This window comes from Poecilia reticulata, chromosome 12, assembly GCF_904066995.2.
Source record: "Poecilia reticulata chromosome 12, P_reticulata-male-v2, whole genome shotgun sequence".
Classification (NCBI taxonomy): Eukaryota; Metazoa; Chordata; class Actinopteri; order Cyprinodontiformes; family Poeciliidae; genus Poecilia; species Poecilia reticulata.
Window position 1 is genome coordinate 6,699,019 of NC_088841.1, and position 13,303 is coordinate 6,712,321.

The 13,303-nt window shown below is 38.5% G+C and overlaps 1 protein-coding gene across 2 annotated transcripts in view; it reads right to left on the bottom strand.

The window, feature by feature from the left end:
• The window catches only part of LOC103473501 (netrin receptor UNC5D-like), a 230,104-nt gene that overhangs the window by 54,419 nt on the left and 162,382 nt on the right, over window positions 1-13,303 (bottom strand). For both annotated transcript variants that reach the window (XM_081614107.1, XM_081614106.1), the window contains exons 5-6: window positions 1,341-1,521; window positions 345-512 (exon numbers count right to left, since the gene is read on the bottom strand). In XM_081614107.1, the coding sequence (XP_081470233.1) occupies window positions 345-512; window positions 1,341-1,521 (349 nt within the window). The remainder of the gene's footprint in view (window positions 1-344; window positions 513-1,340; window positions 1,522-13,303) is intronic.

The following is a 13,303-nucleotide window of genomic DNA, read 5'->3' on the forward strand; positions in this document are numbered from 1 at the left end:
GTGGCTACTGAGGATTAGATTTGTTCCTGTGAATCACACAGATGCTTGATCGCATGGGGATCTAGAGAGTTTTGAGATTTAGAGACTTCTTTTTTTTTTTTTTTGCTGCGTTGCCTGATCCACTTGTGAGGTTGCTCGGCAACAAAGTCGAGGTGTGTAATTTTTGTAGAAGCATGGCAGCCACATAAATGCGAGAATCCAAAGGATTCCCAGCAGAACGTCAAGCTGCTGGTAAGACAAACAGTCCAATTCAGCCCAACCTGCCCAAAGATTTTAATATTCCTGATCTGTGATTTAATGCGAGTGCAGCGTTTTCCACGCATGTTGCAGCACATTTCTCTCACCTGGGCACACGGTGTTGCACGTGCTCTTCTGCACCGACATGCCCTCGCAGAAGGCTCCGCCGTTGAGAGGCGCCGGGTTGGTGCAGGTCCGCGATCGCTTCTGCACGCCCCGCCCGCAGCGCACGTTGCAGGTCGACCAGTCGCTCCACGACGACCAGCCTCCGTTCACTGGAGTGCAACCGGGATTCAAACGGGAAAGCAGTCAATGCGACATTTCCCGTTTCATGTACAACATCGGCGACTGCGGCGCCGACTGAGTCACAACCTTTCCGACTTGACGCAGGCTGTTTGACTAATCTGCTAATTTGCTGTCGCAGGAGAAAAAAAAAAAAAAAGGAAGCAAAACACTATTGTTCCACTACTTAACATTGGCAATGGTAGGCCTGTCAGAGTCCTTCATTAGCATTACGGAACTTAATAATTGATGGTCTTCAGCGAGCCGCCATAGTGAGAAAGAATCAGATATGTTCCCGCTTTAGCTTAATGCTCTCGCTGAATAAATAAGAGCATGAGACGGGAGGTCAGTGAAATGGGTACAGAAACGCTAATCAATGCTTTGCTTTTAGTCAAAGAAGCGCGATGCAGGCGTGACATTATAATTTCACTCTGCATTGGCCCATTAAAAGCCTGAGAACATTGTTTACCTGCCTGTAGCTACATAAAGTGCTCTGAAAAAGGTATTTAATACAGGCACAAATAAGTGGTGAAGTATCACTGACCTCATGGCAGCTGCTTTTCAATCATGGATAATAAGACTCTTGTAAATATTGTGAGTGTCTCCTTGCTCGACACGACTGATCAGTGATGATAAACCGCTCACAAGACTCAAGAGTCCAAAAAGGATCGCTTTCTAGTGGTGTCTGTTCAGTCTATAGGAGGCAATTTGACACCATAGCATAAGAGTTTGACATCCGATTTACTGCTGGTTTCATTCCGTGTATTGCAAATCATTTATTATTCTACACTACAACACTGCGCTTTACTTTCACATCTTACCGTAGACTACAACCATAGCCGTGACACTGCGTCTCTTGGCCACAATGTTGCTGGCAACACAGGTGTAGTTGCCGGAGTCAGAGAGACGGGCCTCCGAGACGATCAGCTCATGGTCACCCTTCTTACTGATCATGCCGTCGGCGCCAATGTTCAGAGGTTCCTCGTTTTTCAGCCACTCCACCTGCAAAGACCGAAAGAAAGAAAGAAAGAAAGATAGAAAGAATGGAAGGAAGAAAGAAAGGAAGAAGGAAAGAAAGAAAGAGAAAAAAAGAATCAGATTGCTATTTTTATTTTAGCTGAACAAAAACACTTCAAGTACCAGAGGAGGTGCACTTCCTGTATTAGCAACTTTTTCCACGAGCTGATGAAACGCCGCAACACTGGGGACTTTCTAATGTGAGGCTCCTCAGGAGGATTACGCTGAGATAAGAGCGACATGCGCCTTTTGTTTTATCATATGTTATTATGGGAGACTGTTGTGTAAGTGTGTGATTTTGATTAGTATTTTGGAGCGCGCTGCTCTCTTTCCTGCCGCTGCACACGGCTCCAAGTCGCACTCACTACAGCACCCCTGATAAGACGAGTAAAAATAAGCGGGAAATTAGATTACGTTTTCACAGCACCAGCATAATCTCACACTCAAATTTTCAACCTTTGATTACGTTTGGAGTTTTTTTGTCTACTTTCTTACAAAATTCTTCTTCAATTATTAGATCCCTATCAAGTAAATAATGCACTTTTTTATACCTTACTTTTTTTTTAAAGACTGATGATGATGTTACCACCAAGCACAGGGAGGTTAAAGGTCAGCTAATCTGAAAATGTGGCAATGCGAGACCAAAGTAAAAAAATAAATAAAAATAGTTTCCTTACTTTCACAAATCTTTTTTTGTGCCAATAAACATGCAAAAAAGTGGGTCACAACTCTGAGTTACAACCATTTTTAGCTGTTAAGGATGATATGGTGTTTATCTGTCAACGTTCGGCAGACGCATCAGAGCCTGAACTCACTCAGAGACGCTGTGATTATGCCATCAACTTGATGCAAGTGGCTCATGCAAAACAGGCCGGTTTTTATAATTTATATCAATTTACACGACGCTTTAGAAGGTTAATTATGTTAAGATGCTAATTTTGAATGGTAGAGCCCGTTGTACTGTACTATGCGCCTTCAAAACATCTCGGAGAAAATGCTTCAGTAGGACGAAATATAAACAAGAATGCAACGATACCCAAGTCTCAAAAAGACTGTCAAATGATGCTACTGACAGAGAAAGAAAAATAAGTGGTATAGGCATGTTTACCACTGCGTTGCATCATTTCTGTAAGCTTTGAGAAGTGAAGAGACCTGCTGCCTGCAATGTTAAAAGCAAAATCTTCATCTATTGATGTTTGCTTCGAGATTTGAGCTCCGTTGCCTTGGAGGGTCTCCTTTGTCGAGTACTTTGTTGGATGAAGCACCAAATGTTTTCAGCGGACGACGAGTCTGAACTTTAAAAAGAGACCAGCTGAGCCAAAACAAAGCTGTGCCGTTGTAACGCATGCAGATTAAGGTTTCTCGGCGAGACAAAGATGCTCCTGTCAGGAAAAGACGGCCGTTTTGATGGAAGCACATGTTGCTCTGGGTATCATTCAGCATTAATTGTGCCATCTAGATAAACATTCATCCCGTATGCCCACAATTTATGGTATGCAAAAGAATTTCAAGTTTTAAAACACCAGATTCAACTTACAATCTTTGAAGTTTTTTTTCCTTCCTTGGTCAACTTTAAAATATCAACTTTTGTGTGTTTTGAATCTTTGCGTGGTGCGTTTGCAACTTGTATTTTTTGCATCGGAAGTTCAGCTGTGTTTCTGAAACCCACAGTGATTTTCACCACAGGATGTCTGTATTGGCTCAATACTTGGGAGATTACAGCCATTCACTGCTGATTTCCTCTGTTTTTTTTGGGGGGGGGGGTTTGAGATTTAACAAAATCTCAAAAAGTTGTTTTAAATTTTACTTTGATGGGCAATATTCCTAAAATTTTGATCAATTTTCACTTTTGACAGAAGCGTAACCTCCTTCCTCCTCCTTATTTTTCTCTTTCCGAAGGACTAATTGGAAGGTGCTTTCAGCTCCAAATTATCACGACTTGTTGATTAATGTTCCACCGAGTTTTACACAAATTTTCTATAATTTTGTTGTCAACTTTCCAGTTCTTCTTTGGAAAGTGTCACTGGCGTCAGATTTTAAAATGACCCCCACATAAAAGAATTATGTGTTTTTTTATCCATTTATCTACTAATGCGATGCAGACTGTTTATCAAGCTAGTAATATTTGCCTGGAATATTTAGGAAAGTAAAACGTTGGACTAATTTATTATTCATTTTAACTCATATCTTACCAAATATCATACACTTTATACTGCGGGGGAAGTTTAGCCAAAAATAAACAGCTAACTCCAATTATTTAATTTAGTGTGGCAACTTTACAGTTTACTTCTTATTTCTGAGCAAGTTTGTCAAGGACCTTCTTCTTCTGAGTTGTTTATGATGACACCTTCAAATGTATCTCTAAACTTTATTGACAGTGTCATGAAAAAGTCAATTTATTCCACAAGTTTCAGATAATTAAGCAAATTGTTCATTTCAGCCAAATATATCCGGAGTAAATTTAACATAGAAAACAGTTCTTACTCTTAGGTTTCTTTTATAAAGGGAAAAACAGCTATTTAAACCAAGCTGACCCAAAGTGACAAAGTAATTGCCCCCTAAACCTATTAGGTTGCACCGTCTGGCTGCCATCAAGTGTTTGCAATAATTGGAAGTGAGTTTTTTTTTCCATCAGTAGTAGTATTTTTCCATTGACCAAATAATTGCGCATTTTGACATTAAGAAAACAAGTTCACTTATTGGAGACATGGCAATTTAAAAAACCCCCCAAAAAACCCAAATTTTTTGATAAAAATGTTTTGGTGCCAGGATGAGGCATTTCTCAATTTGGTGATATCAAAATTGGTTTATTTTGCAAAACTGCAATGGAAACCTTTTTTGTGTTTGAGTCACATGATCAACAACCGGATGTTGCCATTGGAACAACCATGAAGAAGAAAACAACAGGAAGTAGTTAGAAGATCATGGCACAGAATGTTATTTTAATGATTTGAATGAAACATTCCAGATTTTTTGGTACATTTAAACAATTACAGGAAGTTTTCCAGATGTGGTTTGAGTAGTTTTTTTTCTCCCCTCTAATAAGTGAAATTGTCAAACTCAGCTCCCAATTACCATGACTTGATGATGATTAATGCTCCACCAAATATTAAAACATAAAAACATATTTACTCTGACTATCCTCGTCAAAGTTCATGTGATGAGCTGAAACATTTCTTTGTTTAAAAAGTAAAAGAACAACAATTATATCTGACGGGGGGGAGAATGACTTTCCCGCTGCACTGTATACGTCAATTTTAACCTCGGTTATAAAAAAATGAAAGAAAATACCAGAAATAGCTGACATTTATCAAGACGAGATGGAACTCATTCTGCAGTAATTGCAAAATAAGTAGTTTGTAAGAAAGGAAGCACATTGCTGACAACAACCTGGAGTGAGTGATGTAGTAGGTAGGTCACATGCCCTACCGTTACCAATTCATTGTCCGTGCACTGAGTGAAAGTAATAAGGAATTACAAAATAAAAGACGCTCTGTTGATGCTCCCTTCCTCGCATGACTGGCTCTGTAAATTGCTATTAATGTGCCACTAGCATGAGCTGTTCATTGAGAGGGACGAGCCGGAGCACGAGGAGTGGGGTATGATTTATGGTCGTGTGTTTGGGGATTAAAACTCCGCCCCCGCTGGGAGCTCAATGTGTTTGTATATTGGTGGGGTGGGGGTGTGTGTGTGTAAGGGAGCGTCCATTTGCCAGAGGAATTTAACAAGAACCACTGAACTTGGAGATTGCTTTGCTTTTTTCCAAAACCCTTGATAAGAAAAAAATTACAGAAGTCAGAAAATCGATAAATCACGAGTCACGTTGTCACAAGTGGGTGCTTTCTTTTTTTTTTTTTTTTTCGACTTTGAAGGCTGAGGAAGTCTTTCATCATGTGGCTTTAATTTGAGTTTTTTTGTTTTTTCAGGACTTGGCTTCGGACCTTTCAGCACGCACTAAACATTGGTGGGTTGAATTGGTCTGTCAGACAACCTTATTTCTAAGCAATGTTTCCTTTAATATCATCAATATTTAAGTCCTCCACCCATGTTCACCAAAACTGATCAGACCACGAACCTGTGAAGAAAGTAAAACAGCAAAACCACATCTTCCATGTCTGCTAGGGAGATTTTGTGTGAAAGAATAACAGAAAACAAAACTCAATGATGAAGTGGGAGGACATAATTCATGTTGTCGTTTTTTTTAAATGATGAAAGCTGTTGTTGAAATCCAGTCAAAGGAAGTCCTGTTTGTAGTTTGCTTCTACAAAGTATTGACTTAGAGCAGGGTGTCAAACTCATTTTTGTTCTGGGTCAAATCACATCATAAATGCTCTTAATGGGTCGTTTGTGCCAGAACGTATTGATAAAAACCCGTTAACCTGTTAAAAATATTAAAAAATTCTTGAAATTAAATAATACTGAAAATCTTTTCAATCCCTCCAGAATTTTGCAATGTTTTTTGTGAGTGTTTTGCAATAAAAATCAATTGCTTGTAGTATATTTGTGGTATTTGCGCTTATTTATGACTGCAAGTGCGACTTTTTATTACTCGCTGTACAGATCATGGATCATTTGACATCAACTGAGGCTGAGGCAGTTGTTTAGTACAAGTATGAACGTTTTTGTCAATTCTGAAGAAAAATCTGCAATCTAGTACAAAAAAACTTCAGGGATTTGCTGATTTTGCATAAATTTCCACAGCAATTCCCAAGAAACTAGAGAGACTGATTGATACAATTTGACTGCAAACAGATAAAAACTCCATTGATTTGATTGATAACATAATGTTTAAGCAGTTTAGTCTAGAATCTATAAGGCCACATAAAACGCTATGGCTGGTTGGATTTGGCCCACAGGCCTCGAGTTTGACACGTGACTTAGAGGGTCTGAATACAAAGAAAAAACACACTTTTTAGGTCGGACTTTTCTTTTTTTTTTGCATTTTACATGTATTTTTGCATAATTTTCCTTCCAATTCACATCTAAGTACCCATTTTGTGGAGGTTCTATCACATAAAATACCAACTGAAGTTTGTGTCTCTAACATAACATGAGGAAATGCTTAAGAGGTGTGAATACTCTTCAAAGGAACTTTGTCATCTTCAAGTACAGAAACAGTTCATCTACAATCTTTTGCCTTGACCAAGTTTGATTATATGTGTTTCCATTTATAGTAAAAAGCAGCTAAACTAAAAACCATTTCCCCACATCTTTTTCATCTTGATGGAGGAGTAAAAGACGTTGGAGCTTAACCTCCAACCCTTTTGTTCTTGTCGTCAGATAAGACGCATATTCAAGGAAAAACGTTGGAATTGAACTTGACAGGAACTGAATTTAATGCCTGGGTGTGTGCGAATTTAATGCATTTAAACATTTAGCAGATAATGCCACCAAAGGAATTTCTTTAAGAGTCAAAGATGGTCTCCGATAAAATATGCATGTTGTAATTTCTGACAACGAAGCAAAAACAAATAGCAAGGATACCGTGTCATAGATCTTTTTTTCTACATTTACACCTGATCTGAATTAAAGCTATTGTTCAAAGACAATAATCTGTAATGCTATTTAAAGCCCAAACTCAAAACATAAATAATGCATCTTGTGATTTGGTAGATTAAAAGCATAAATAAATTGAAGAAGCCCAATGACATCTGCATGTGAAGACTCCAAACTGAGAGTTACTTTTTGCAGAAATGTGGATATGTTTTAAATTTATTAGAGTTGCAGAGCTGTCCATCCGGAGCAGTTTGATTAAATATAATGATCCAATGCTGATGTCTGAAACCAGGTTATTTGAAGCTATTGAACCAGATTTACAAGCTGGAGAAAGTTTGTAGACTTTTTATAACTAGAGGAGGGAAGTTACAATGGAGATGTACTGACATTAGGGTGCAGCTGGGATTTGACCCTTAGCAGTAAAGAAACACTTTATGACAGAAGCATCACTGCATTCAAAGAAGCTCAGGGAACAACTTTTTTCCCCCCCGCCTTAATAATCCATGTGTCATTTCACCATACAGACATTCACTGCCTGTCTCTGTCTGTCCAGCTCACTAAAAGTAACGGATCAGTGCAAACTTTGCCAAGATGTCGCTTAAACTAAAGTTCTGGTCTGGCTGCACCAATTCATGCTTGGAGAGTCTGCTCATTATTTAAAATCTAAAATTTTAAGGCAACTTCCACAAATCTGTAGGTTTTTCACATGTTGTCATAACTACAATTGTCAGTGTTTTTTTATTTATTGGTATTTTCTTTATGACATACCAACACAAAGTTGTACAAAATGTACAACTCAAGTTCAGTCAGATCAGATGGAGATACATTTTCACATCTTCCTTGTTTGACTGTTTCCTGTTGCCTTTTTGCAGTAATTTATTGGATTAGGCATCTGTCAAACTATCAACAGATAGTGGGCTGCGGATCTCTGCTGCTCCTCCAAAGACACCGTGATTCATGCACTGTAAAAACACAGAATCTTACCAAGTATTTCTGGTTCAGGTTCTAGTTTTTAAAATAAGACAAAAGTAACTTACAAGTAACCTTTCGCCAAGACACAGAAGTTTGTTTTAAGTCAGCAGTTCTTTAGCATTAATAATAAAAAAGGCTGATTATTTTATTTTTAATAGGAAAATGTCTTGATACAAGTCAAAAAATCTACCAGTGGCCTGAAATGTTCCTTTTAAGTTAGTTTTGTCTCATTTCAAGTGTACAAACTGATTTTTACTAGAAATGAGACTAAAATAATTGGTAATATTTTGTGTTTTTGCTATCCATATGTGGATGTTTCAGATATTCAGATGTCCAGGTCTTGGCATTTCAGTAACATGCTTAAAGCTTGGAGTATTGCTTGAAAACCTGATGCTACTTTAGTTTTCCACAACAACACCTGCATTTATGCCCACGCAGACGCTCCTTATTTGCGGACTAGATGATTCTGAACGTACTGAGTGTACTGGACTTATTTAAGGGTTGAACATAAATGTACGTCACACATTCAAAACTTTCATGTCACTTTTTGAAAACCATGCATCATTTTCTTTCCACTACCAAGCTATTCTCTGATTTGCGTCAGTCGGTCACATCAAATTCCAACTGTGAAATTGCTCAAGGGGTAAGCATACTTTCGCAAGGCAGCACAAGTCATCTTTATTCAGTAGCGACATTTACAGATTCCCAGAAATGTAATTGTTTTGTTTACACAGCTCGCCTGAAGGATGATGGCAGCGAGGCAACAAGTGCGTTCTTGCCACCCTCGAAGGCAAAATGCATCATTTATGTTTATTTTTATTTTTTTTTATATCTGCCCCAATCTTGCACCCAGACTTAAAGAGACTGCTCTCTAATCAATCTATCTAGTTGGTATTGATAACCCGTGAGCTGTGTCTGAGAGAAGTATTGATCACCCGCACATCGATCCGTCCTTCACTAAGGATCATTCACTCGCTGTTTTTGCAATACTGCTGACTTGTTTAGGATGCTGCGTGTCTCAGAAAATTATTTGTGGTGTTCTCATGTTCGGCTGTTCACAATCGGTGCGGATGTGTGCACATTTTCGGACGGGTTGGTGTTCGCATAGGCATCTGGGAAGCTTGCGCCGATGGAACCCGAAGGGATAAAATGTTTTTTGTTTTTTTTTAGCATTGGCTTACTCATTAAAGTCCTATTTTTGAAATGAAGTCAGTGTCAGAGGAAATTATATAATTATTAGAAGGAATACATTTAGAGCTATAATTAGCCCTACTTGGACTGATAATGAAAGTGTTTGATTGCTATTGTGTCTTTTGTAGGAAGCATCTGAGCGCCATGATAAAACGTGGAAGACAGCGGCAGCAGAAAGATGTAGTTTAATTAAACCAATAAACATCAATTGTTGTCTTCCTTAATTAAACTGACCAAATAATCTTGAATCTAATTTCTCCGTGATTGCTGAGTTTATTGCAATTCAATTTTCTTAGCTAAATCTATAATTTTTTCTTTTAGTTGCAAAGTTTTTGTTTTTTTTCTGTTTCATGCTTTTGCTTTGATCTATCTTTCTCATTCTGCTCCTATTCCTTGTTCGCTACAGGATGAGCATAATCCCAGAGCAGGATATGCATGCTGTGTCAAACCTGGAGTCTCCCCTCTGGGTGGGTGGGGAGAGGCGGGGGGATGAGGGAAAGCGATAGAGAGATGCACATGCTGATGAGAAGGCAGGGACAGGACAGACTCAAATGAGCCTGATAAGCCTCGCGCCTGGGGAGGAACAGAAACGGATTTGCTTAATTGGCAAATTTGTTCCACTTAGATAGCAGCGGTTGGGTGCTGAACAACACCTCGCCTGGCCTCGCCCGGCAGACCGGGCCTCGAGGGGCAAATCTGCCAGCCAGGTGTCAAGGTCACGACGCTGACCATTAAAAACCGTCGTCAAATTAAGATGGAACACGATCATGTCCATCCATCTCAGACTTTCCCTAAAACGTTTTGTCTTCATTAGCGGCCGAACGAGACAGAGTTCACTGTGGGTAGGGACTCCGTGAACTACACAGAGAAGTTTTTCTTTTGTTTTTTTTACCCCCTGCCATTCTTTTCGACAGCTTCGAGGTGTTTGAAGATGTTGAGAAAGAGAGAAGCGGCCCACCTGAAGCACTGTGCAAAGGTATCATCTCAACGCACAGGGGAATTTCCGCATCTCATCGGATCAGATCGAAACACCGATTTTGATCAAGCCGAAGTCAGAATAAATTCCATACTGCGTCATAACAAAAGGATGACCAAAGAGACTGCAGTCAGATAAAATTGATCTCAAAAGCGGTGCAGGTGTTGATCGTGCCACTGCAGAAGCTTTGGTTTTGTGTTTTTGTTCAGAGGTGGACTTGCTTGAGTGCGCCGGATCAATGTCCTGCTGCATAATGCAAGTGTTCTTGAGCTGAAGTCCACCGCTGATAGTCAGACGTCACCCTTCAGGATTTTCTGCAGGAGAGCAGGATTAATGGTACCACTTCCAGGAAGATTCACCACTTTTCCACAGCTTTCTATTGGTGGGTGATGGCTGTCAGCGTGGCTTGCTGGAGACCCAAAGCCTTAAGCCTGGTTCACACAGCAAGATAATGAAGCTGATTTTTGATACAGTCTCTCCCTTTGGAGACTGTATCAAAAATGCCCAGATTAACATGATGCCTCTAAAGATAATCTTATGAGATATTCCTACAGTGCATGCTGAACAGAGAGCGACCTAGTGGGATGTCCTGACCACTCTGACCTCAAATTGGGGATATTCAACATGCTAGATTGCCTTGGCAACAATGTGTAGCCAATCAGAAAGCAAAGGGGAATCCTAAACATGGAAGACAAGACAACAGCAGAAAGACTGGTGGACATAAGAGACGTCTTTTTGTGTTTTGTTTTCCTCTGTTATAAAATCATAAATTGCATTTACTCTGGACTCATGTTTAACCTCAAGAGGTTTTGTGAGATTCAGCTCCTGACATCTGAATGTTTGTGAGTGAAATCTGTTGGTTTGCTGTCTTTGTCGTGTGGCTGTACGCCAACGTCTGGCGTCTCTCAGGTCTTAAAAACCAACTGATAATTTCAAAAAGGCTACCTGTTCTTATATTTAGCTTAGCTTATTTAGAATAAAAAGCTGCTTTTATCTTATTTCATTTGTTTAGGCCGCACTTATTGAACTGATTTACTGATCCTATAGTTCAGAAAACGATCAAGCCTCAATGTGGATAGGAAAGCTAAACTACAAAAATGGGGGCTTTGAATATATGTGTTCAATGAATGATGTGTGCTTGCTTGATTACTGTTGATGAGAATATTAAAAACATTAGTATTTATGCATTAATTTGTACCTAACAGCCTTCATCCTCCAAAGCAGCACAGGAGGAGGTTATCGTTTTTAATTCTCATATCTGTAGCAAGAGTTTGAACTGAGTCAGAGAGAAACATTTTAAATATTGTGTTCCTCAGTCTTTTGTCTCAATGAAAGCTTTAAAGCAACTTCTACTACATGGATAATGTTCTTCTTTTATTGTTATTTTTATTTATATTTATTTGACCTTTAATTAAACAGATTGTCTCTCTGAGATATAGGATCTCATTTACAAGAAAAACCTTTTAGACTGTATTGTTTATCATTTGAATTACTTTTGTATGTTTCTGTTGTGTCTAATTTTTACCTGAGTTGGATGTTTTTATTCTAGTGTTGTTCTACACTACTGTCAATTCGAACTAAAACAAATCTTGTACAATTGTACTCAAAGGTAATCCAAAATGCTTTGGAGGTAAAGAATTTCCCATAGCAGCCTTTCATAAAATAAAAGATGTTATAGCTACAGGTACAATTCCTCATTTTTTTCATGTATATTAATCAGGGTATGAATAGTGGGACAGTAAAACAGTCTAAATAGTAAAGGAGTTCTAATGACCTACATGTGTAATTATTTAAATGGGAGGTGAAAGCAACATGAAGGCAATTAAAAAGCAATTTGCTGACTTTTCTACCATCTGATTCAATTAAACACACAGCCTCTTCCTCTCCCCTCCCTCATGTCTGCACTCTGCTCTACCTCAGTCATCTATGACTTTTTTCCTCGATCCAACAAAGACCGTCATGTCTTCACATTAAACAAACGAGGCCTCCAAATTTGACAGCAACATATTCCAGAATCCAAGGTGTAATTTTTGTGCCTGCGGTTTATCTTTGCGTTCTATGTCGGAGTGTTTTGTTTGTCGCCTCATAATTACATTTTAAGCACTTCAGACGACTTGGGATGGGAGGCGTGATGATTAATGAAGTTTGGTTTCGAATACTAGGATGTTTAATGTGGGACTAATGGTTGTAAGACACTTTCGCTGAAGTTACCGGAGGAATATGTCTCCCACAACTACTCAAATTTCATTCTAAGTAGACATTCACTCAACTTTTGGAAGATGGCGCACCCAGACAGCATACAAATGGTAATTTTTGGCTTTTCTTGTAAAAGTGTAACCCAGGTTAGCATAATCTTCACTAAATGTAAACCTTTTCATAAAAATAGCTATAAAATAGATACATAGGACATAAATAAATAAATAGGAGAATAAATAGGTCTTAAAATAGTTAAAAATATAAAAAGTAATAATTACAGACACCATAAGTGTTGTATTTCATGTTATATTTTATTTGGTTAAAAATATGCATAAAACAGCTTTATTTTGTCAGCAGTTAAATGTGAGTAAAAACTCTTATTCTGAAGGGTGACATTGATGTGTAGCCCATGTGACTAGCTCCAGCCAACCGGATTGCTATGTTCTCGTGCTAGAAGAAGCAGAGAGAGCAAAGAAGAAGCAAAGAACAAAGAAGCTAAAAGAGTTGTGCTGTGAATGAGAAAAAGATAAGAAATCGACAATTAAAAACATTTTTTAAATTTTTGGAGAAGGAGCGTTCTGCACTTTTCAACCTGACTGCGTTCGGGATTGTGTTATATGTTACAGAACTGGACTTGGTGAGTTAAAAAGTGTATTTTATTTTCTGAGAAGAACGTATTTGTAAAGTATTTTTATTTCATTGAAACGGAAAGCTAAAGTAGCGCATTTATGTTGTTTTATGTTCAAAATCTGTGGAAGTAACGGATGAGCTGTGGTGGATGAAACATGTTTCCCCCACCCACACACGATGTTCAATCACCAAATCGGCGAGTATATAACTTTATTCAGTACCAAGCGAAGTTAAATGAACTTTTGTTATGTGTAAACTATATGAGCAATTCATGTGGTATTTTTAAATGTTTTATTTAAAATTGAA